The following is a 26,330-nucleotide window of genomic DNA, read 5'->3' as shown; positions in this document are numbered from 1 at the left end:
AGTTTCTTTAAAGTTAAGCATATACTTACCATAGATCCAGAAATTCTACTCCTGAGTATTTATCCAAAAAAAATGAAAGCATATGTCCACATAAAGACTTGAATAGAAATGTTCATATCAGCTTTAATTAGAACAGCCAAAAACTGTAAACAGCCCAAATGCCCATCAACTAGTACATAGAAACAAATTATAATGTATCAACACAATGAAATACTACTCAGCAATAAAGGAATAAACCCCTAATATACTCAACAATATGAAGGAATATCAAAAGCACTATGCTAATGAAAGAAGCCACTCACAAAAGACCAAATATTTATTATACATGATTCTATTTACTCCAAATTCTGGAAAAGGTCAAATTATAATAAAAAGCAGACAGTGGTTGCCAGGGGCCACTGAGAGAAAGGGATCCACTGCAGATAGGCATTAAGACAGAATTTTGGAGGTGATGGAAATGTTATATATCATGATTGTACTGGCAGTTACATGATTGTATACATTTGTCATAACATCAAATTATACACTTAAAATTGGTGAATTTTGTATATAAATTATACCTTGATAAAACTGACAAAAAAAGAAGTGTACCCCTCACTTGATATAAACTGATCACCTACATACTAATTTTTCCATCATAAAAAATATGTTTTTTAAATGTCATTTGTTGATTTTCTGATCTGAATCACTTTGTACAACTAGAAATCATTATGCCCAATTAGTAGCAAGCAATCTTTCTAAAATCTGTCAGATCCTATTACTCTCATTTTCAAAAACCTACAATGTTTCCCATAATACTTAGAATAAAATTTAAAGTCCTAATTTCCAACGTTTACAAAGCCCTACATGATCAGGCCCCTTCCTCACACATTCTACATCCTATGTACCAGCCACATTGACTTCTTGCAATTCCATGAGCACAGAGTACATTCCCACCTCAGGGCTTTTACATTTATTTATTTATTCTTTTGAAATGCTGAGCTTAGTGAGTGACTAGTAGGAGAAAACAGCCAATAAATAAAGACTGTGCACGTGTGTGTGCAGAAACATACACACACGTATAAATAGCTGATGTCTCATGGTGATAAGTGTTATAAAGAAGAATAAAGTGGAATAAGAAGGGATGATAGGGTACTTTTCTTTCCCTGTAACCAAAAACTCCCTTTCCCAACATCTTCATATGGCTTTTTCCTCCATTTCATTCAGGTCTCTACTCAAATGGTATCAAAGGACTCTCCCCTTATTGAGTTATTAGCATTTCACCAACTTCTCCAATTATTTTTTTCCTCTATCTTATGCTTCTTTATGGCACTTTTTACTACCTGACATTATATGTACTTTTTGTGTATCTAATTCTCTCCATAGAATGTTAAGCCCCATAAGTACAGTAATTTTGTCTTTTTAAAAGGTGTTGCATCCCAATGTCTAATGTAATGTTTGTCATTTAGTAGGTACTCAATAAATATTTGCAGATTGAATGAACAGGAGTTAATTACACCTAGATATAAACAGAATAATTGATCACTGTGAACTACAATCCCTTAAGCTGACACTTATTGATTCTTGCAAGTTACTCTTACAGAGAAATGCCAGAATAAGGTAAGAGTATCAAGAATCCAAACTTTTCACAATTAAAAGAGAAATGATATAAATTCAAGCAATAGCACTTTCAGTTTCTAAAAGATGAAATTTTAAAAGCAAAGTATTTTTTAAGCATACTCATAACTTTCAGAGGAGACAAAAGTTTTAAAAAGTAAGATCCCTCTGCTTGACCTAGCAAAGAGAGAGTAGGAAAAGCCAAGAATGTAAGTCAGGAGCTACACTCCCATCATGACACGTAAACCCTTTCCTCTTAAAATCTGGAAACACCAAGCCAAGCAAGGATCTGCAAAACATTACTCTTTCACTATAAACTACAACCTGCATTACCCATTTAATGTCCTTTGCTGAATACATAAAATAAGAACTGTTTGCAAGGCTATAGGGTATACTGTACCTCTGGGGATCTATTATGAGACCTCTATTAACAGCTCTTACAGACGCAAGCAATTTAGCTTTCAAATGTTATACAAAAACTAGACTGGCAGGACGCCTGGGTGGCTCAGTGGTTGAGCGTCTGCCTTTGGCTCAAGGCATGATCCCAGGGTCCTGTGTTGGGAGTCCCACATCGGGCTCCCTGCAGGGAGCCTGCTTCTTCCTCAGCCTATGTCTCTGCCTCTCTCTGTGTGTCTTTCATGAATAAATAAAATCTTAAAAAAAAAAAAGACTGGTACATTATAAAATCATTTTTATACAAAATGATTTGTATTTGTCCAATTTCTAATCTTCCTTTAAGAAGTTAGACATTTATAGGAAATTACTAATGTCAGTATAATATCATTATTCTAATGCAATTCAACAAACATCATTAGATGAATAAAACACAGTAGAATAAAATTATGTGATAATATGACTTCTTATTCAAATTAAGTATATCAAAATTATTTTATTGCCTTCATTAATAAGCAGGTAGCTTTATTAATCTAAAGCTGATGAGAAAGAAGGAAAAAGCAAACAGCTTGTAAAACAATTTGCTGAATTTTTAAAGAGTAATAAAAACAGGATATATACCCATGTTGTTATAGTCTTTTTTAAACTAACACTGGTAAAACCTGTGTGGTACACCTACCCTAGCTGACACTCTCCTAAGAATTACAAATTCCCTGGTATTTTATCATCAATTCTCACTATTTACAGGATAAATAGAGACCAATGAAAATATATTACCAAAAAATCATTTAGGGATTTTTTTTGTTTGGTTGGTTAGCAGCTAATTAAGGTCAAACTTTCGAGAACTGGATTACTGAAAGATTTCCAATTTAGATTCCTGTGTGGTGGTATAGGTTAAGTCTCATTCATTTAACAAATATTTACTAGATACCTATATGCCAGGCAAATCTTTCTGTAAAGTACCAGTTATATATATAGTTCAGGCTTTGTGGGACACACAGGCAATTGTACAACTACTCAACTCTGCCTTTGTAGCATGAAAGCAACCAGAAAAAATACAAAAATGAATAAGCATGGCTTTGTTCCAATAAAATTTCATTTATAAACGCTGAAATTTAAATTTCATATAATTTTCTGGTGTAATGAAGCATTATTCTTTTGATTTTTTTTCCAACCATTTAAAAAGGTAAAAATCATTTTTAGCTTGTGGACATTCAAAAACAGGCAGCAGTCCAGATTTGGCTTTCAGGCCATAGTTTGTAAATCCATTATGTAAACCATAAGGATACAGCAAAATTAGGGGATACAGAAAAATATCCTTCCCACATGGAGCCTCCATTCTAGCTAAGGGAGACAGACAATAGAAATAAAATATATTAGATGGCATATGACATAGAAGTATATATGATGGAGAAAAATGAAACAGGCCAAGAGATAGGGGTACTGGGCATGGACAGAGGGCCATAATGAAAAGACAAGAAAACTATGGGAGTAGTTACAATTTTATTTTTCCTTTCAAGTGTTTATTTTGACATAATTTCAGACTTGAAATATTAATATAGTATCTGGAACATATTAAGAACTCCTACAACTTTCAGTAATAACCAAAAAACAACCCAATTCAAAAATGGCCAAAGGACTTGAATAGACTTCAATTGACATTTCTTTGAAAAGAAGATAGACAAATGGTCAACAGGCACATGAAAAGATGCTCAACATCATTAATCATTAGAGAAATAAAAATCATAGCCACAGTGATATATCACCTCACATCTATGAGGATGGCCATAATCACAAAGACAAAAAAAGAGCAAGTGCTGGCAAGAACGTAGAGAAACTATACACTGCTATCGGTAATATGTAATGGGTCAGCTGCCGTGGAAACAGTTTGATGAATCCACAAAAAGTTAAACATGCAGTTAGTATGACCTAACAATTTGGTACTCAAACAAATACTTGTACAGAATGTTCACAGCAATACTTTTCTCAACTGTGAAAAAGTAGAAATAACTTGGATTGTCTACCAATAGATGAAGGGATAAACAAATTGCGTCCTAAGCGTGAACAATGTTGAATAAAATATAAAAGGGAATGAAGTACTGATACATGCTATGATATGAAAGAACCTTAAAAACATTATGCTAAGTTAAAGAAGTCAAAACAAAAGATCACATATTGTATGATTTCATTTATATGAAATATCCAGTATAGGTAAACCCATAGAGACACAAAGCAGATTGGTGGTTACTGTGGGGCTAGGAGAAGAGGGAATGGAAAGCAACTGCTTAATGGTACAGGGTTCCCTTTGGAGGGAGAAAAATGTTTCCAGAACAAGACAGAAGGTGGTAGTGGTACAGTATTATGAATGTTTGAATGCCACTGAATTACTCTAAAATTAGTAATTGTGTTCTATGAATTTCACGTCAATTAAAAACCAAAAAAAAAGCAGACTCAAGACTAACAAACAGCACAATTCCATTTCAGATGTGGCTTTACCCTGGAGTGACTATAAGGGAGCATAAGTAGCCTCCTGGAGAGCTGCAAATGTTGTGTTTCCTCATCTGGGTGCAGGTTCCATGAGGATATGTTCACTCTAAAAAATTCAAGGAACTGTCCATTACAATAAATGTGTATATTTTTCTATGTGTATATTACACTTCATTAAAGTTTTGGAACTGGTACGCCTGGGTGGCTCAGCGGTTGAGCATCTGCCTTTGGCTCAGGACATGATCCCAGAGTCCCAGGATCGAGTCCCATGTCAGGCTCCCTGCATAGAGCCTACTCTTCCCTCTGCCTGTGTCTTTGCCTCTCTCTCTGTGTCTCTCATGAATAAAAAATTAAAAATAAATAAAAAATATAAAAAGTTTTGGAACTATAATGTAGTTTATACATTTTTTAAGATTATTTACTTAGAAGAGTCTGCTTCTCCCTCTGCTCCCCCACCCTCGCTTTCTCTCTCTTCCAAATAAATAAATAAAATCTTTTCTAAAATCTTAAAAAATAAAGGCATCTATCAGCAACAGTATGGAAGAGGTGGAAAGCAAGAAAACACAAATGAACTGAGAGGCTACAAAAGCTAACCACTTTGGGAGCCAAGATTCAACTTTTATTGAAGAAAAATTTGTTGAATTGGAAAAAGATTAATCAAATGAGAGAATTACTGAAAAGGACATACAAAGCTTTCTGGGTAATCATCACAGATACAGCCACAAATATTATGTGCAAGTCAACAATTTTTCTAAGTATGTTTTCCATTAAATAGTAGTAGAATCAAGATAAGATAAATGATGTTAGAAGCTAAATATCCTTTAGGAAGTTACCAAGACAAAGTTCAGAAATCAGTGCAATATGCTTGTACTTACGGTCATTTCTAGTACATTCTTTGCCACAAACACTGAAAATAATATTTTACTCCTAAGACAAGAAGTAAATAAAGGAACAATTTAGTTCAAGTTTAGTTGGGTCATACAGTATTTTGATCTGCTTTAGCTCCAGCTCTAAACTCTTTGGAGTGAGAAACTTTGGTTCTGATTCAAACTGCTCCAATGGGAAATTTTTTGAAAACTCTTTAGTTTGAAGTTCATTTTCAAAATAGTAAGTTAATATTTCAATCCAATTCCAATTGCAAAAAATTAAATCAAAGCTCATTCCAGTTTTACTTACTTCTGATAGAAATCTCTGCTAAGCTATCAATTCATTTTCTTGGTCCTTCCCACAAGACAAAAGTTTGTGTATCTGCCCAAGCCTTTTTTTCAGCTTTACCTTGAGCTGAAATACAGTCTTTTTTTTTTTTAAGATTTTATTTATTTATTCATAGACACAGAGAGAGAGGCAGAGACACAGGCAGAGGAAGAGAAGCAGGCTCCATGCAGGGAGCTCGATGCGGGACTTGATCCTAGGTCTCCAGGATCACACCCCAGGCTGCAGGCGGCGCCAAACCGCTGCACCACCAGGGCTGCCCTGAAATACAGTCTTAATTACAAAGCCTCCTATAGTTCAAAAGTGGCAGCTGTCACTTAGCCCTAGTAGACAGAAGCCCTGAGAGAATGCACGTTCCACGTGGCCAGGTCTCATTTTTTCAAGAGAAGTTAGAAATCCAGATTTTTTAGTCTCCTTTTAAATGTTGGCAACAAATTCTAATTTTTAATAACTAATCTATGGGCCAATCAACACATATCTGTGAACTGTCCCTTCTGCAACCATGGGCCCAACAATTAATAAGCTATCAAGCTTCTGATGTAAAATCTGAGCTTTGCTGTCTTCAGTGAAAACTGAATATACAATACAGATTTCAGGCAAAGGAGCTCTTTGACATAAATGCCAGTTCTGGGGAACCTGGGAGGTTCAGTGGTTGAGCGTCTGCCTTTGGCTCTGGCCCCAGGGTCCTGGGAAAGAGTCCTATATTGGGCTCCCCACAGGGTGCCTGCTTCTCCTCCTGCCTATGTTTCTGCCTCTGTGTGTCTCTCATGAATAAATATCTTTTTTTAAAAAAAAATGTCAATTCAAACAAATCATTTCATTCTGATACTTAGTTGGATATTTAAAATATTGAATATTCTTCCTTCTTGCTACTTAAACAAGAAGTATAAATACAGAAGTAGGCCACTTAACCTGCACTGTAGTCTAATTACCATGTGTCAACACAATTTACTAAGAAGAGCCAGATTAGTGGTCAGAAATGCCACATATTTTCTGATTATAATGATTGGAATTTATAATACGTTTTTGCTTCTACAAATGAGTCAGTTAAGCTTTCTATCCAGAATCCACAAGAATGATGAATCATGGTATTTTTCTCAAGACTACCTTAGTCACTATTAGTCAACTTAATCTACAACTTTAATGGTGAACTGCCATTATCAAAATGATAAAACATGATACTCTCTTTGGGGCTAGTAGTTTGGAGCAGAAAAACAACAAACAAAACACACACTCTCATAAAACTTACACAGTTACATGGTGGGGGGAGCAGGGGGCAGTGGTGTCAATATTCAGATAATGCAAAAACTGACAAAGAGAATCAGTAAAATAATTAAAAGATAGTAAGAATCTGTCTATAAATTAGATACCAGATCCCACATAATTTATAAAAGTTGGCTCTCAAAAAAAAAAAAAAAAGTTGGCTCTCATTTCAGCGTGAACTCTAGTGATTTCAAGATCAAGGCAGTAGGCACATGAAATCAAACAACTATTAAGTTCTTCAAAAATTATAGCATTCAGATGGACAATATTTACAAGAAGAAAAATTCTTGGAGAAATAATAACAAGGTAACCAACTCAGAAATCTGGTACCCTGCCTATGAAATCACAATTAGCTTTCCCAGGCTTTATCCTTCCCCTACCCACCCTCCCTAATTTGCCCATTCACCATTTGTCTGCACCTTTTTCAGGATATAGGGGATGGGTTTAAAAGCCATAAATCTATCAATTATACTGCCTTTTGTCCATTTATGGAAAAAAAAAACTCTATGAAAAGAAGATAAAAACTTTTTTTTTTTTTTACTATTAGTTAATTTACCTGTGTTAACCTTGTTTTGAGTAATTGAAAAATGTGGACAATCATAGAGCTCTGCCACATGGAAATTACAAGACTATGGATTCATCCTAATGTTTGATACAATATTGACCTAAAAAGCAGAATTTTCACAACTGGGACTAATTAGAGGTCATGGTATCTGGTATCACAGGACTACAGAAAACAAGATCAGAAAGAAGCTACACAGAACATTTGATTTAATATCCAGTAGGCAATCATTTGGGGAATATAAATAATAGTGAAAGGGAATAGAAGGGAGGGGAGAAGAAATGGGTAGGAAATATCAGAAAGGGAGACAGAACATTAAGACTCCTAACTCTGGGAAATGAACTAGGGGTGGTGGAAGGGGAGGAGGGCGGGGCGTGGGGGTGAATGGGGACGGGCACTGAGGGGGGCACTTGACAGGATGAGCACTGGGTGTTATTCTGTATGTTGGCAAATTGAACACCAATAAAAAATAAATTTATATTAAAAAAATATATATCCAGTAGGCAAGTAGTTGTTAACTCTTTAAAAGATCTCAAGGTGGGCAGCCTGGGTGGCTCAGCAGTTTAGCCCCTGCTTTCAGCCCAGGGTGTGATCCTGGAGACCCAGGATCAAGTCCCACATCAGGCTCCCTGCATAGAGCCTGCTTCTCCCTCTGCCTATGTCTCTGCCTTTCTCTCTCTCTCTCTCTCTCTCTCTCTCTCTCTCTCTTTCTCTGTGTGTGTGTTTTTCATGAATAAATAAAATCTCTAAAAAAAAAAAAAAAAAAAAATCTCCAGGCAAGTGATAGCCATTTGTTAAGAGCATGGTGTGTCAAAAAATACAGGAGACGTGCGCAGCTCCCAACATAGCACAGGGCAACTTACCATTATAAATACTCTTAATGTTTGTATATAGAAACCAGAAGGTATTTGCAAATTCATTTTCAGGTCACTAAAACCCAGAAAACCTATTTTCATCCATGTGTGGAAAAACAAAGGTATATGAGATGATTTCTGTAGTGACACTGCCTGTTCTTAGAATTATTCTGGAAAACAAGACCATGTGGGCACAAGACACACTTGACTGATATGCACTATTGTTTATTTTAGGTTTTTAGCCAATTGACATTACATTAATAAAGACTGTAAAGTTTAAGAATTAATGGACTCTAACCACTAAGTTCAGCAGCAGTTAGCCAGAAAACATTTTTACTGGGCCCAAATAAAGTATCTTTCATTCATTAATACAGAACCACAGGGCATACTTACACATCAGAGGCTCAATGATCTAAAAAAGAGTTCCTAGAGAAACAAAAAACTTTCCATTTTCATTCTGTAACTGCTCCTTAACAACAGAAAGTATTCTTTCTTTTTTTGGCATTCTCTATTCTCTCTACCTCAGGACATATTTACAGATGCACTGGCTGCTTTACAGACATACTAAAAGTTCTTGCTGTGGTTGATCAAAGTTGGAATGCCTGAGGAAATTACTCAACTTAGACAGCCCGGAATTATATCTAGCCAAATAGTTACACTGCTCTACTTTTAACATGTGTTAAAGTAATATTTTAGCTATCCTGGATGTAAGTTGAGAGAACATTTGTTTGCATCACACTCTATGAACATTTGAGTCAAATACGTTACATTAAATACCCAGTTTTAGTATCTGCGACAGTTCATTTCTTTTTAACTATTCAGTAACAAAAAAGACAACATATTTTATGTTGGAGGAAAAAAAAACCCTCACACACAACAGCACGTGTATTAGGAACTAAGACTTTTTATGATCATCATGAAACATCCAAACTCTTCTAGAAATGTCAGAATAAATGCAACAAATGTTGATACTTGTCATTAGAGCATTTGTTAATCTGGCATACAATATTCTGTCAAAAAAAATGGAAGTATACTTTTCTCTCTTACAAAAAATATTTTAATAAAAAGCACTGTACATCTATAATCATCTACTTTCTATTATTAATCAGCCTAATTTGCAAAAAAAATAGAACAGAAAAACGACATCACAGCAGTTTATTTTCATGTGTTTTTTTTTTTTTATTGAAAGCCACAGAATTGCAGTACAAAGAGTTACTTGTCAAACACAACACAAATCTCTAAAATAAAATATTGGCTTCAATAGACTTGCACATCTGAAATAGTTTTAAACTTTGTTTTAGTTGGATTCTTTAAGATGTCCAGGAAGAGGTTAGCACACACAGTACCTGAAATTGTCCTTTCCACATGAGTTACAATAGAAGACAAATGTAGCTGTTTCTTTAGAGCTAAATTTGGCATCCACTTACACTTCCCTTTACACCTTTTAACCATGTTGACAGTAACATGGAAACATCACTCAAAAAGAACCTAACAGACCATGGAATCATAATAACTTAAATCATCCTTCTATCAAATGTGAAGTGAGAACATGATCAGAATTGGAGGGGAGAAAAGAGTAGTACTAATTTATAAGTAGTAACTTTTTATTACTTCTTTTTATTAAAAAGACTTCAACACACTAGAAAATGTTAACATCTGCACATACTCCAAGAAAAGAAAAGAAAAATAAGTTCTGCACCCTGGATTTTCTAAGAAGCCTAATAAGTGTTAACAGTGTTGATGGCCTATATTATAGTAGAAGTCTGTCATGAACTGCCAGGAAACGTGTGTACCATGCAGGAGGTTAGACCCTGAGTGAGAATGACGACCAGTAAAAACTCCCTGGCAGTGGAAATGACCAAAGAACTTTCATCAAGTGGGATGCTAGAATTCAATTCTAAGTTGTCTGCTCTGCTACAGTAAGATGTAATCCTGCATTATTCTAACATTTACATAAAGCCTACTACACACATAAGAACTAAAGAGAAACAGAGACGGACAGAGAGAATATGAACGAAAGAAAATTGAAGCTATATTTTGTTCTGTTTTAGAGCAGGAATTAGGATGTGAGCTTGATGAATTCCTAAAAATCATGTAACATAGTCTCTTCCTCATTCCTTTCCAGATTCTAAATAAAGGCCTGGATCTGGGAAAATGAGCAAAAACTTAAAATCAAAGGGCAGTCTTTCCAACTGACCTTCAGGATACCAGCCTGTGACTTTGCTGAATACAGAAAAAGCTTCTTAGCCCAGAAATTACAAAAAAGGAAAAAAAAAAAAAAACAGTAGATGTTCGATTATAAAACTGATGCCCCAAATGCACACAAGCATACACACAGAAAATGATTCAATAACACAACACTACAAATCTAAGGGCCAATGAATCTAGTATCTCTACTAATACAGGACTCAATTCATAAACCTAAGCTGCTTCCACACAGCCAAAACACAAATTACCACCAATTCCACCCTACTACCAAGTGTAGCTTTTAGTAGCTCAAAACTGAATTTCAAAATGTAGTATGTTCTTGCAGAGTAACAATTCCAAGAACAAAATGAGGGTTCACATATAAAACTATATGTTCTTCAGGATCTGCTATGTATCGTCTTAGACCATATCTTCGAGATTCAGTCAAGATAAATACACCTCATAAGGTCCACAGAACTCCTCAAGAAATGGCTAGAAAAAAGTGAAAAGTGTTTCATGTTCCCATCAGTACAAAGTAAAATATAACAAGCTCTGTACTTCAGTGTTTTGACTTGATCAAAAACTAATACACAGTTTTGATGCAGTGTTAAATTAAATCAGAATGTAATAATTGGTGCAGTTTTCTTTTTATTCTAAAAAAAATTAGAGGAAAAAAAAATCACTGCTTTTCCATTAAGCAGGTACTTTGTGCTAGAAAGCACATTTAATGTCTAGGGTCCTAGAAAAAGAACAGATGTACCTACTGTGTAAACACAAACAGTAAGTTACAAGTTGCCCCTTAGTACTAAAGGCAAGAATCAGCATCAGTATTCCAAAGTGTTTTAAAAAGAGTGTAACTTACTTTTACTGTCCCAGGCTAACTGGGCTCGACATGTCTGGTGCTTCTTTGTCTGCACATGGCCACCCACAGCCTGTCTTCTAATTAAATCAATGCTCTAGCAGCAGAACAAGCAAACAAGTTGCCTCCCATCTGCGTACAGCTCCTCAGGACACATTTCCCTTGGTCAGAAGGTGGAAATTCTTGGGAGAGGTGATTTTCTCTGCCTCTTCACAAGAAGAACATGGATACTTGGCTGGATGCAACTCCATGAAGTGTAACTGTGTATGTACACCTCAAAAAATAAAACAAAAGAATGCAGAGAAACATAAAGACTCTATAAACAGCTGGAATACACAGAAATACTGAAGCACCCCTGGAAATAATGCTAAACGGACAAGCAAAATGGGGTCTTTGACTGAAATAATCAATGATACTAAGTTGGGGGGAAAAAAAGGAAAAAGAGCATCTAAAGACAAAACTCAAATTTCATGCAATGAAAACAGGTTAAGTACTACAAAGGATAAGAGGTAAAACTCCTTGCCTCAAATACATAAAAACAGATCCTCCCACATTATAGAGAATAAAAGATATTATCAATTGAAGAGAAAAAATGAGACTTTCAAGAGTGTTAGGTCTAAATTAGACTCATCAGTCATATTGCAGTTAATGGGCACTTGTATATATGTGAGTTAAATGCATCAAGCTGCCTTTCCAATGTGTTCAGCCCCTTGGGGGAGAGAAAAAGAGGAGGAAGCAAGGAACCACTGAAAATACTCAGCTATCCGCTGTTTATGAAAAGATGATTTCTACAAAGCAGAAAATGTTCAGAAAAATGGAGATGTTCATTTATTTACATAATTTTCTAACTTCCCAAATAAAAGAAATGCCTATAAAACAAATGCCCCTCTTTTTCTGCAACAACAACAACAAAAAACAAACACTGAGGTAGGGTAGGGGGCGGGATGTGGTTAAGTGCCTACTCACAAAGAAACTCCACATCCAAACTCCACAGCCAAACTTGTGAACAGGTTTGTTGAGAGAAAGTGGGTTTTATCAGCCCTTCCCAATGTTCCCTTCCATCCTAGACCTACCCATATGCCAGCAGCAATCCATATCATTTCCATGACCACTAAGCATTTTAAGGACTAGAAGGCCTTAGGTGCTCTCTCCCACTGTGGCACACAATTCCAGCCCAAGAAAAGAGAGTGTGGCCTAATCCTGTAGCTGCACAGAACCTGGACTAAGGCCCCAACAACAGACTAGTCAACAGTGATGATATTCTGGGGATCCCTGGGTGGCGCAGCGGTTTGGCGCCTGCCTTTGGCCCAGGGCGCGATCCTGGAGACCCGGGATCGAATCCCACATCGGGCTCCCGGTGCATGGAGCCTGCTTCTCCCTCTGCCTGTGTCTCTGTGCCTCTCTCTCTCTCTGTGACTATCATAAATAAATAAAAATTAAAAAAAAAATTTAAAAAAAAAAAAAAAAAAAACAGTGATGATATTCTGAAGATCCCTGCTTTAAAGTATTGCATGGTGTTATGCCAGCTGGCTCTGGGTAAAAAAGAATGTAGAGACAGATAAATGTGTAGCAATATTATATATAATAATATAAATATATAATAATGCAAATACTTGTTTTCCCTCTCCTACCCCAAACTATCAGCCATCTATAAGAAGTTACTTCTTAAACAATTTTCTTAGAGTTTATAAGCGAGCATTACATTTGATTACAGAGAGACCCAAAGACAACAGACTGCTTTTAGCAGACAGACATAGAAACGTGTGCCCAATATAATCTGCTCTTTAAATGCTAAAGCATTTGGATAATAAACTAGTTTCAATCATGACTTACCATCTCTCCTGACCATAGGAAGCCTTAAAGGATGAATCAAATCAAGTCAACACAAGAACTGCAGCATCCACTTAGAATAATATAAACTCAACAAAACATTTTTAACAAAGAAGTCTGTGCAAGCTGCCTTTCACTATATGAAGTTTCCAAGCTATATCAACCACTATTTTAATGCACAGTATTCTACCTACCAAAATAACCAGTTTTCAAAATGAATTGGCCAAAATCTCTCAGAGCCTACACCAAGATATTCAAACTCTCAGCCAGATTCATCAGTTTTCTCATGCAAGACTACAAAAAAACTCTCAAAAGTCTGTCATTCAAATTCCCCCCAAGATTCCTTATTAGAAATTTAAAACCAGGCCTTAATAGATGTTTTTTAGAAAAAAAAAAATCAATGTGCCAAGGGAGCTTCAGTAAGTATTTTACAAGTAGCTTGTTTTCCATCAGACTCAGTGGCACACTTTCTACATTAACAGTTGCATCATGATTCATCCAGATCTATTGCCAATTTCCTCAAAGAAGAAATTCATATTAGAAGTTATACCGTGTGAAATGTGCAAAATTATGGTCTAGAGTTTACACTGCCACTATCTGAACCAAAACTATTCCAAAAGCAGCCATGAAAACAACTACCTTCCAGATGAACAGCCCCAGATAGAAAGATCAAGATGTTTCATAACACCTCTTTTCCACTGAAGGAGATCAGAACGGTACTATCCAATGGATAAAAGTCATTTTCCCATCAGTTTATAAGGACAATCTCAAAAAAAGCTATAAATAGCTAAGTGAAACAATGAAACCAAATCAGTTTAACAAATTAAAATATGATCTATAAACTGTTTCCATTTCCCTCTTCACATTTTGAAGATAAACAAAATGCACTCTAGTGTCATAACATTTTCACTTCCACACTGCAGAACACACCTCAAATGGGGTGGGCACTTTCCCTCCCAAAACCCTAAGGAGAGAAACTGGTCAGTTCAACAGGCAGGAACTTATGCACTCACCTCCTTACTTATTTAAATGATAGAAACATCTCTCTAGTGTACAGAAGTGGTAGTCTTAGGATGACACCACTTGTCTGTTGTGGTAAACGAGGATAATGAAACTACACAAGGTAACTGGTTTCCAAAAAAAAGTTCAAAAATAATGTGTCTGGTGGCCTGTGTAAGTGTATATGTGTGTGTGTGTGTGTGTGTGTGTGTGTGTGTATACATATATATACACATATATAAATTTCTTTTTCTTTTACCTTGTCTCTTCCTCCTCTATGCCAAGGAGTTGAAATCAGTGTACTTTCAACTATTTAATAAGTGCAAATTCTCATATTTTTTTTTAAATACAAGGTCAGTTATTCCTTCTAGCCAGTAAGGACCATTAAACCATTTCAGTCATTTCAGCTCACATTCAGTAAAGCATTCAAGGAATTCTGCCTATGTTTAAAAAAAAAAAGGTTTTCTTTTTTTATTCAAAAGAGTACATCCCAAAGTCACAAAAAAAAAAAAAGGTATGATTTCAGCAATTAATACAAGAGTTAGCTTTACTGAATAAATTGATCAAAACTAAAGAAAAGTAGGTACTCCTAAATTAAACAACACATTATAAATCAGACTCTCTGATTTTCTCTTTTCAGTAAGCTGAAAAGACTTGATATGTTACTTATATTACAGAAAATATTCAGGCAGCCCGGGTGGCTCAGCAGTTTAGCGCTGCCTTCAGCCCAGGGCCTGATCCTGGAGACCCGGGATCGAGTCCCACGTCGGGATCCCTGCATGGAGCCTGCTTCTCCCTCTGCCTGTGTCTCTGCCTCTCTCTCTCTCTCATGAATAAATAAATAAAATATTTTTTAAAATACTTAAATCTGATTTTCTTATATTGTTTCGTTGACCCAAACTATTAAAATACTTCAACTGAACTCCTGAAAACTTCACCTTATTTAAAGGTAGTGAATCAAAGTGACTGAAACTGCAGAGGGCAGTATAAGCATGATTTCTAACATAATTCTTAAGATTTAGGAAAATTCTTGCAGTTAGCCTTAGCCTTTAAACTACTAACATATTTCAAAGGTTCCACATAAAAACGAATTCTTAACTAATTGAAATTATTCTCCAAATTTAGTAATGGGGGTGAGAAGGGAGAAGTACACTAAACTCACTCAGGTCAGTATCTAATGCTCCCATTATCTGTACAACATAATCCAGTCAAAAATAATAGAACAAGTTTGTTTAAAAAAGAACTTAATATGCACACTCTTAAAAAACAGATGCCATCATTCAAAACTATAAACCTCACTTATTCATCAGTAACTTACTATTCCAGAATGTATTTTTAATCGTTTTTAAGCATAAATGAGTAAACTCTTTAAAAGTATGATTGATTCATTGCTGGAGGAAAATGTAATAAAATATTCAACATGATATATGTACAACTTCAGAAAGTTAAATTTATTCTAAGATGAAAACAAAAGAAAAACTTATTTTTATTCAATTTTGTATTCATAATTGCCATTATAGTATACCTTCCAACCACTCATTAACCTTCTTTTACTTTCCCTGGCCCCACACTGACTCCATCCATGCACTCCCAATAATTTCAGGACATCCTCTTACACATAAAGGAGAGTAATTTGTAATTAACAACTGAATTAAGTTAGATGAAGCCTTCCTTGTGTTTTGAGTAAAGGTAAGATCTGGTGGTAAGAACATCAATCTTCTTTCTTGTAGCACTTTTTTCCTTTCATCCACAATATATAAACTTTTCTTGATATTGTAAAAACATGTCATTGATATCACCATAAATATCCACCTTATATATATATCATTTCCAAGCACTTCATAACAGTAATAATTACTAACTTTTCAGGGATACTTACTATGTGCAACACAATGACCCAAGTGCTTGTCATATGTTACCTCAATCTTCAGAATTCTATAAAATAGGAATTATCCCCAAATTATAAATGGAAAAATTGAGTCAAGGAGAATCTGTGAGGTGCCCAGAGCAAAGGATTGGTACAGCTGATATAAGATGTATCAGTCACAACACGAGGGGCCACATATCCCAAGTCAGATGTGTTAGAGACCAAAACTACAAGAGAACTTGTACCTATCATCTATATTCACTTTCCTTGACTACACTTGGACCCATGTGAAGGCATTAACAGGACAGATTAAAATCTACAAAAGTGTAGTTCCATAACTAAGCAGAGAAATATACAGAAAACACAGCCAGGCCTTCTGGTAAACTCCTGGGCAATTTTCATTGGAAAAAGCAAGGCCTGCTACGACTGGGAAGGTACTCTGAAATAAGAGCCTAAACAAAAGTGCCACAATTCAGTCAACTTGAGAAACCCACTCCATCCACCTCCCACCTCAACTCATCACTGTTTTATCTTCCTATCTTGTCTCCAAGCAATTGGTCTCAACCAGAAAACCATTTGTTCACTATAATCCTCTAAACAGACTGACACAAATCTATCTTCTTTAAGTTGGAGCAACAGTCAGTCTTCTGAAGGCTTCAATATCACCAGAACAAATTCATCCTCAATATTCCAGATTATGAGAACTGAGAGATCCTCACTATAGAGTATGAGTATAGGGACCTTGAGAGCCTCCCCACTGAATTCTCAATGTCTTCAGTTAATCAGAGACCAACTTAACAATCACACTGGACAAGACACACTTCACAGAGCACAGCTTCAGGATATAGATCTAATTGATAGATTTATGAGGAACTTCCACTTCTACTTTAGACACTTCTAGACAGCTGTAATTTTCTGTTTCCTACACAAGAGGACATGTATTACTTTGGGGAAATGGAGTTAACTTCAGGAATTTTCCTACTGAACATTATAGGAAAATTTAAGTATCCAAACACCAATAACTTTTGTATTCATGAATCTCACAAAAAGGGGTGGGTGGGTGGGATTTAGCCAACTTTTATGCTATTCAGAGAAGTCCTCAGTGAAAACAACCTAACAATATCACAGGCTTCTTCATATATTTGTTAGTACAGTTGGGAAACACTGGTCCTATAACTGATGGTTAACTAACTCAATACTTTCATGTTATTTAAGAATAATGAACATAAACTCACAAATATTTTAAATAAAACATAGAAAAAAGAAATACCTCGAGTTCCACTAGAGCTGCAGTCACTGCATCTGTCGCAAGAGCACCAGCCTGTAGCTTTTCAATTGCCTATGAAATCAAGGAGAGAGATTATTCATTGTAAAACCACAACTTCCCAAACATACCTACCCAGAAATTTTCCAAAGCCTTAAAGAAGTGTAGGAGACATTTAGAGTTAATAAAAATTGATCACTAGTTCCACTCCATACTTCAAGACATAACCTAGTTAGATTTAAAACAAGCAAGGCTTTATATTCAGGATAATTCATGATATAGTTCACTTTTTACACAAATTAAGACAATGAATAAAATCTGCCATTAAATGCAAAGTGCAGGCAATTTAGTAAATGAAAGGGCTTCACTCATCACACAGCAATTCAAAATAGCTATAGACATTATGTGATTCAGTTTGGTTTAAATATCCTGACAATTCAAAGGAGGGTGCTTGTTGTGATGAGCATGGGGTGTTGTATGTAAGTAATGAATTACTAAATTCTGCACCTGTGGGGATCCCTGGACTGCTCAGTGGTTTAGCACCTGCCTTGGGCCTAGGGCATGATGCTTGAGTCTGGGATCAAGTCCCACATCGGGCTCCCTACATGGAGCCTGCTTCTCCCTCTGCCTGTGTCTCTGCCTCTCTGCCTCTCTGCCTCTTTCTCTCTCTCTCTCTCTGTCTCTCTCTGTGTGTCTCATGAATAAATAAATAATATCTTTAATTAATTCTGCACCTGAAACTAATATTGCACAGTATGTTAAATGGAATCTAAATAAATATTTGGATAAAGAAAAAATATATAAATATCCTCATAATTCATAAGCTAACAACATCTTCTCCCAGTTACTACTTTCCACGCCCCTCACTATAGAAAACAGAGACTGAAAAATATTTCAGAATCTTTAAATGGACACATACCTGTGACAAAAGCATTTTTGGTACTACAGTGGTTTCCTTTATCCCCAATTTCAGTTACTCCCAAGTAACTATGGTCCAGAAGTTGATGATCCTCTTTCTGACATAACATCAAGTTAATAATAGCCTAGCACTATGCCCCAATGCCTACATCATTCACTCACTTCATGCCATCAGTAGGCATTTTATCATTTCACATCATCACAAGAAGAAGGGGTGAGTGATGTACAGTAAGGTATTTTCACAGAGAAAGAGACCACATTCACATAACTTTTGTACACACACACACAGTATTACTGTTTTATTATTAATTACCGTTGTTGTTTTTTTAAAGATTTTATTTATTTATTCATGAGAGACACAGAGAGAGAGAGAGAGAGGCAGAGACACAAGCAGAGAGACAAGCAGGCTCCATGCAGGAAGCCCAACATGTGACCGGATCCCAGGTCTCCAGGATCACGCCCTGGGCCGAAGGCAGGCGCCAAATCACTGTGCCACCCAGGGATCCCCTAATTACTGTTGTTGATCTCTTACTGCTTATAAAGTAGTTTAGTTTATAAAGTAAACTTATAAAGTTTATAGTTTATAAAGTAAACTTTATCATAGATATGTATGTATACATAGGAAAAAACATAATACATATAGGGTTCGGTACTATAGGCAGTTTCAGCATCCACTGGGGGTCTTGGAACATATCCCCCATGGATGAGGCAGACTACTGTATATTGTATACTGTGTGTATATGTATGTGTATATGTGTATATATATATATATATATATATATTGAGATCAACAAATCATGTTCTTTTGTAATATAAACTATAAAACGTAAAGGCCCATAAAATCACCTTATGTCTGAAGGATAAAGGTATGGGAAAGAAGGTAAACTGATTTCTAAATGAACTATTAAAGCTTCAATTTAGTCAACAAAGAAAATGCTCAAAACCTAAGAGTTGTATTCCTCATTAAACTTTTAAGACGTTCATTCACTGTGTAGATTGAGGAGGCTGATTATAGATTCCAATTGTATTAGTATTCTAGGACTATAGTTATATAAAACTTATTTTTTTCAGACAATGTGAACATCTCACACTTTGGTTTTTAAAGATTTTATTTATTCATTCATGAGAGACAGAGAGAGAGAGAGAGAGGCAGAGACACAGGTAGAGGGAGAAGCAGGCTCCATGAAGGGAGCCCGACGTGGGACTCAATCCCGGGTCTCCAGGATCATGCCCTAGGCTGAAGGCAGCGCTAAACCGCTGAGCCACCCAGGCTGCCACATCTCACACTTTGAAAAAAAGATTAAAAATATGAAATAGTTTAGAGAACCTTTAGCTTTATCATAAATTAAAAAAAAAAAAAAAACAATAAAATCCCTATAACAAAATATTATTTATTTATGTGATTTCAGTCATAAGAAAAAGCTTGGATCGCTAATAAAGTATAATCTTTCTTTTAAATGGTATGTAAATATAAATGAAAAGAGCTGGAAGAGACCCATATTTACTTGATAATATAATATCCATTAACATTATATTTGCAAAAAATAATGGTAGCTTTGCCAAAAGGGTATATATAGTCAAGATCAAAATAAAAACAAACAATATTTCTTCTGAGTCCATTCCTGCCTCTACTTAACTATTCAACAATTTAGCAAAGCCTCAAAAACCAAAGAGAGAAAAAGTACAGCTAAGAACAAGGGTAAAACTAAGCTCAGGAATGACAATGAATTTGTTATGATACAAATTACATAATGAAAAACAGAAGGAAAAAGCACAGGGTAATCTCCCTAAGAAAAGCACCGATTTTAATTTTTTATTTATAGAAAGACACACTAGCTGCCTTTGAACTATTTTCCCTACTCCTATGGAGCTCAATGCCTTTGCAAAGATTAAAAGATATATGATTATGTGCCCACAATTCCAAAAACACAGACTTTAATCTGGGAAAGGAAGAGAAAGATCTAAGCATCACTTGGAGAATAAAAAACACAAAACAAAACAGAGACCCCACAAATATGAGCAAAATAATTTCATGGTCCAAAGTAAAGACCATCTTATAAGTCAAATCTTAAAATTCTGAATTTCAAGGTAAAGCTGGTCAAAACTGAAATGTTTCCATCAGACACACTCTGCTCATACCTTCTGACAAGCTCGTTTGCATACATGTTTATATTCCTTGGCTTTGGATTCAGAATGATAGCCTGCACCTGTAGTGGAAAAAAAAAACAACCAGTTGTTAGTAATCATTAAAATATCAGAAACTTTACATATATTATATAAATAGTTCATACAAATTGATACTCTCCTGATCACAATAAAACCATTGTCCTACATGTATGGAGTTTTCAAAATCTAATAGCCTCTTCTCTACCATAAGCCTTTTTAACACCATGTCTTAGCTCCTTTTTCAAAGGTTATTTTCCTGCCAGAGTCACTAGAAATAGCTCATATTCCCAAACAGGCCCCATCAAGATCTCCAGTTTCGAAAATCTCTCTCCAAAGTCAAGAGTTTTTTGGTCTGGAGGTGATAACCCAGGAGGTGTCAGGGACAGAGTCCCTTCATGTTTCTTTTTGCTGACCCTTAGAAAGTCCCTGCCATTTGGTAAATTACTGTTCAGAATCCTGAATTCTTAAAAGTAACTTGAGAGTGGTCGCTTTGGCAGCACATATACTAAAAAGTAACTTCAGAAAACTAGGTAGTTTCTAAATAACATTTAAAGTTGAGGACTGTTACATCCCACCTCTCCACAACCACAAAATACCACTACTCCCATGCGCTAACACTTTTTTACATCCTCTCGCTGTTGGAATATAGCTCAGAGGGTTTCTGAAACCTCAGTGACAGCATATTCTAGCCCACCTATTGGAAATCCCAGTGGTCCCCATCTCTTAAACATCCAGCAACTTCCTCAAGAGAATGGCTCTGAAATTTGTTTCCCTAAAAAAATTAATACTTGCTTAGTTAGGGATTTGAGAATAATCTAAATAAGAAAGAAACCAGAACTAGGGCCCTTAAACTCTCTGGATGAATAGGCTTTTAAACAAAGTTCTTTAACAGAGCTCTGAATCACTCCCTCACCCATTCACCAAGGCCCCATAAGGGTCCAACAGAAGGAAGGCTAAGAACTGCATTTCTAAGCCTCAGGGCTTTTCACTTGGGACTACAGACTGTGTGACACAATCTTACTCCACCTTTCCTCAGACCACAGAAAGAACTAGCCCATGAATCTATCGATCAGGGACCCAAAAGGGCAAAAAAGATGCCAAAACAAAAAGAATCCATAATCACCCAAATTCTAATCCTATTTCTCAGGAGAACCAATATTTAACAGGCCTCTCTTCTTCATGGTTCTCTAATATACCTGTCAACTTAGATGTCAGGGCCCAATCTTTCAGGAGTATTTATTTCCCAAATCATGGGACACTACTGCTATACATATGACTTTACTGTATGGATAACAGTTTTAATAGGATTTAACACTTAAATCCTTCTGTTTTGAATAAGTGAAAAGTCTCAGCATGGCCACTGTACATCTTTAATATCTGATTCACACTTGCTAAATTCTCTATTTAACAAAGGAAAAGTAGCCTCAGGATCTAAGCCACTAACATGCAAGAGGAGTCAGCTAAAATTTAATTACACTGTTTTGGTTGCACTGTGTTTATTTTTTCCTAATGCAAGTGATACTGAGATTTCATTTAACTAAAAATACGTTTCATCTTTTAATTTTTAAGGTAAAAAGTGTTCAGCTTTTTAAGATTAGGTAAACAGTAGAGGTAATATAAGATCTAGGAAAAAATCAAGAATCTAAGATTCAAATGACTAAAATTTGGGCAAGAAAAAAAAATGGGGGGGGTGAGGGATGCCTGGGTGGCTCAGTGGTTGAGCATCTGCCTTTGGCTCAGGGTGTGATCCTGGAGTTCTGGGATCAAGTCCCACATCGGGCTCCCTACATGGAGACTGCTTCTTCCTCTGCCTGTGTCTCTACCTCTCTACCTCTCTATGTCTCTCATGAATAAATAAAAAATCTTTAAAAAAAAATAATAAAATAAAATAAAATAATAAATAAAATTAAATTAAATTAAATAAATAAAATAAAATAAAATTTGGGCAAGTCTCCTCTAGTAAAAAACTAAAATAGGGGATCCCTGGGTGGCTCAGCGGTTTAGCGCCTGCCTTTGGCCCAGGGTGCGGTCCTGGGGTCCCGGGATCGAGTGCCGCGTCGGGCTCCCGGCGTGGAGCCTGCTTCTCCCTCTGCCTGTGTCTCTGCCTCTCTCTCTCTCTCTCTCTCTCTCTCTCTGTCTATCATGAATAAATAAATAAAATCTTTAAAAAAAAAAGAAACTAAAATAAAAAAATAAGCTTTAAAGTCTCTACAATGACTGAGGAACTGAAATTTTGTCCAAATGTCCAAGATATATATTTCTGTATAATCAGTCTATCTGACCTTCTAATAACTTAGGAAAGGGTCACTTTAATCCACATAATTTCCTGTCATAACCCAGATTTCCTCCTACTACGGCTGGCCCCCAGCATCAACTACATCTAAGAGCCATTCCCATCTAGGCAATGTCTGAAAGAAGAGGGATACCACCGTGACAGTCACAGAAAGCAATGCACTCCAACTAATCAAAAGCTCTATGTTGTCACCTGTTACAAATTTCAAACCTTTCTTATACGTTTGTCACATACTCATTCTGAATAAAATAACTTACTGGGTACCATGACAGATGCACTATTAACATGGTATAGAAGGCAGGCAGTCTGGTCCCAAGTTTACTTTTAACTGCATTATTTCTAAAATGTACCTCATTTCTTTGTAAAATCTTTTGAAAGAAAAGCAAACTGAACCTAGGTTTTTTTCAATTCTCCTAGATTAGACTCTGTAAGCCTTCCCAAGTTATCTAGTCCAGATACAGCCAAAGGTTAATGACCAGGCAGGGCACCAATTTGACAAAAAGAACAATTCTACTCCTTACTGCATATCAAATTTAATCTTGATTCCATCCTGCTTGACTATCTAAGGAAAGTTAAAAGGAGATTCAGCCATTTCTTCTACCTTCATAGAAGTCATGAGTTTTAGATAAATGCAGGCAAATAAAAATGACTTTTAAAAAAGGCAGGGGCACCTGAGTGGCTCGGTGGTTGAGCATCTGCCTTTGGCTCAGGTCATGATCCTGGGGTCCTGGGATCGGGTCCCACTTCGGGCTCCCCACAGGGAGCCTGCTTCTCCCTCTGCCTATGTCTCTGCCTCTTTGTGTGTCTCTCATGAATAAATAAATAAACGAATAGATAGATAGATAGACAGACAGATAGATAGATAAATAAATCTTTTTTTAAAAAAAGCCTGCTGGGCAGACCTGAGCAGAGCTGTACTCCTCTGAAACCCAAACTCTTCAATGATCCGGGACCCAAGGGTTAAACATCACTGTGTCTGTCTTCCACGTCCTCTGAAGTAGAGATTACAGGGTGATCTGTTGCCAAAAGCACTACACTGGAACTAAAAGCCCACTTAATGGTATCTCACCCTGGCTCCAGTACAGACTAGCCGTGAGGTTGACACTGCTGACTCTCTCTTCCTCACTTATAACATTAAGAAGGCAATCCAGCTCCATTACCGTGTAATTCGACTCGAAAATGACCACAGTTGGGGCGCGTGAGTGGCTCAGTCAGTTAAGTGTCCAGCTATGGTCATGAGCTTGGAGTCGTCGGATCAAGCCCCTCATTGGGCTCCATGCACAGCATGGAGTCCACTTGAGATTCTATCTCTTCCTCTCCCTCCCCCTCTGCTTTTCCCACCCGCATGTGCTCTCTCTCAAAATAAATGAAATTTTTAAAAAATAAATAAAATAGCCATAGTCAATAAAATTTTTCAGCAGCATTATTTTTAAAAACACAAACCAGAATTTAAGAAATTATTTTTTCTGATTTTAACACTACTTAATTATACCTAATATAAGGGATAAAAGTAAAAAATGGGATAGGGCAGTGAAGATATAGGAAGAGCTGTCCTTATAACATCTTCCAAGTATGAAGTCCAAGAGACCTATATTGAAGTCAGTCTCTTTAGTTCCAACTCCTTTCTGGCAGTTTGCCTCTTCTAGATGTGAAATTCAATTCTCACGGTACTTCAAAGCAAGAAAAAAAATCAACATTATTTTCATCTTCTGACTGCCCACTTAGAGCTCACCTGCATGTACCAACACAAAGCCTCCTCGCTTCTCCTTATGGGACTGCTTTGTTTCCAACTCTTTGACTGTTATTTTAACAGCCGAAACCTGAGATGATCTGGAAGGCAGCCCTTCTCCAGAACTCATCCCCTTCTCCATGGTCATTCTCCGAGATTATCATCTTCTATTGGGAAAAGTGCATACTTCCATCCAAAAGTAACTGCAGGAGAGGAATTACCCTAAAGAAAAACAGGCAAAGATGGTATACATTTCTTTCACTAACACACACATAACTTATACAAATTTGTGCAAAGATAACTTTCCAAAAATCTAATTTTAAAGTCATTTAACTGGGTAATACAAAGAATATGAAAAGGTTAGAATTTAAATCTATGTCCACAGACAATACTTGCTTAAAATCATATAAATAAAAGAACTGTTGTAAAAAGACTTCATACTGAGTCCAAGGATATTTTATCTTTCATTGTATTTACATTGAAGAAAACCTTAATATAATTTAGAGATCACCTTCTACTCCCTTCAATCCAAATGCTAATAATCTCTGGGACACTCTAGAATCACAGGTGATGCTGGAAACACCACAAAACCTTGACATAAAGCCTAGATTGCAGCTTACTTTTTTCCCCAGCCTTATTGTTCTAGACTAACATATAACATTGTGTAAGTTTAAGGTGTACAAAATAGATTTGACACATACACATACTGTAAAATGATTACCACAAGAAGACACCTAGATTCACAGTTAGGTAAAATTTGTGCCTTATTCTAAACAGAAATAGGGAGGGGCATAAGTCTTTCTTTGCCAATATAATACATAAATAGTAACGTAAAAAATGACTTAGCTGCCTAAAAAAAGTAGTGTTTACCCTAGGTATGGTCTTCAGACCAGGGTTTGTTACCAGTCTGCAACAGATTATTATTTTGTTAATATATTAATTGGTTTATATATGCATTTTCAACAATGTGTACACTTTTTATGATTTTTCTATTTGCTTATAATTATATTTGATTTTATCTATTAAATACAATAAAATTCAGCTTTTATTTGATATCTTTCATTCACAGTTCCATGTTTCAGTTTTGTTTGGGGTTTGTTTTTTTGGGTTTTGGCTTTGGTTCTTTTGCATTTTATATAAGAAACAGTCAACAGTCAATTGAAAAGTTCTTAAAGTTGGACCTTTATACCAGAGATGGCCTGAGAAGCACTGCCTTATGGCATTTTAACTTCTAATTCTTGGTTAAAAAAACTCCATTGAGGGATCCCTGGGTGGCGCAGTGGTTTGGCGCCTGCCTTTGGCCCAGGGCGCGATCCTGGAGACCCGGGATCGAATCCCACGTCAGGCTCCCAATGCATGGAGCCTGCTTCTCCCTCTGCCTGTGTCTCTGCCTCTCTCTCTCTCTCTGCGTGACTATCATAAATAAATAAAAAATTGAAAAAAAAAATTGAAAAAAAAAAAACTCCATTGAATCTTTTTTATATAACATTTCATCTAAAGGCTAAACAGTTTTAAATCAAAATATATATATGCTATTAAATATTAAAATGTTAACATATAAATGCAGGAAGAAAGTTTGATTACAAAAGAGTGCTGGGCAGCCCCGGTGGCTTAGCAGTTTAGCGCCGCCTTCGGCCCAGGGTGTGATCCCAGAGACCCAGGATCAAGTCCCATGTCGGGCTCCCTGCACGGAGCCTGCTTCTCCCTCTGCCTGTGTCTCTGCCTCTCTCTCTCTGTATATCTCATGAATAAATAAATAAAATCTTTAAAAAAAAAAAAAAGGGGGGGTGCTGATGTTGATTAAATAAAAGTGAATGAAAATGCCTGCATATGTTTTTATTTTGTGGTGGC

General features: G+C 36.2%; 1 protein-coding gene across 8 annotated transcripts in view; it reads right to left on the bottom strand.

The window, feature by feature from the left end:
- TASP1 (taspase 1) overlaps positions 1-26,330 on the bottom strand; it is a 317,844-nt gene that overhangs the window by 283,105 nt on the left and 8,409 nt on the right. For 7 of the 8 annotated variants that reach the window (XR_013364862.1, XR_013364861.1, XR_013364864.1 and 4 more), the window contains exons 2-4: positions 24,483-24,701; positions 20,431-20,498; positions 17,380-17,448 (exon numbers count right to left, since the gene is read on the bottom strand). Coding sequence is in view for 4 of the 8 variants with exons in the window: in XM_077872192.1 (XP_077728318.1) it covers positions 17,380-17,448; positions 20,431-20,498; positions 24,483-24,627 (282 nt within the window). In the remaining 4 variants the exon portion in view is untranslated. Of the gene's footprint in view, positions 1-11,416; positions 11,688-17,379; positions 17,449-20,430; positions 20,502-24,482; positions 24,702-26,330 lie in introns of those variants that run through there. The other variant, XM_077872194.1, reaches the window with a different exon arrangement.

This window comes from Canis aureus, chromosome 26 (assembly GCF_053574225.1).
Source record: "Canis aureus isolate CA01 chromosome 26, VMU_Caureus_v.1.0, whole genome shotgun sequence".
In the NCBI taxonomy this organism is placed as follows: domain Eukaryota; kingdom Metazoa; phylum Chordata; class Mammalia; order Carnivora; family Canidae; genus Canis; species Canis aureus.
This window is presented reverse-complemented; position numbering and strand designations above follow the sequence as displayed.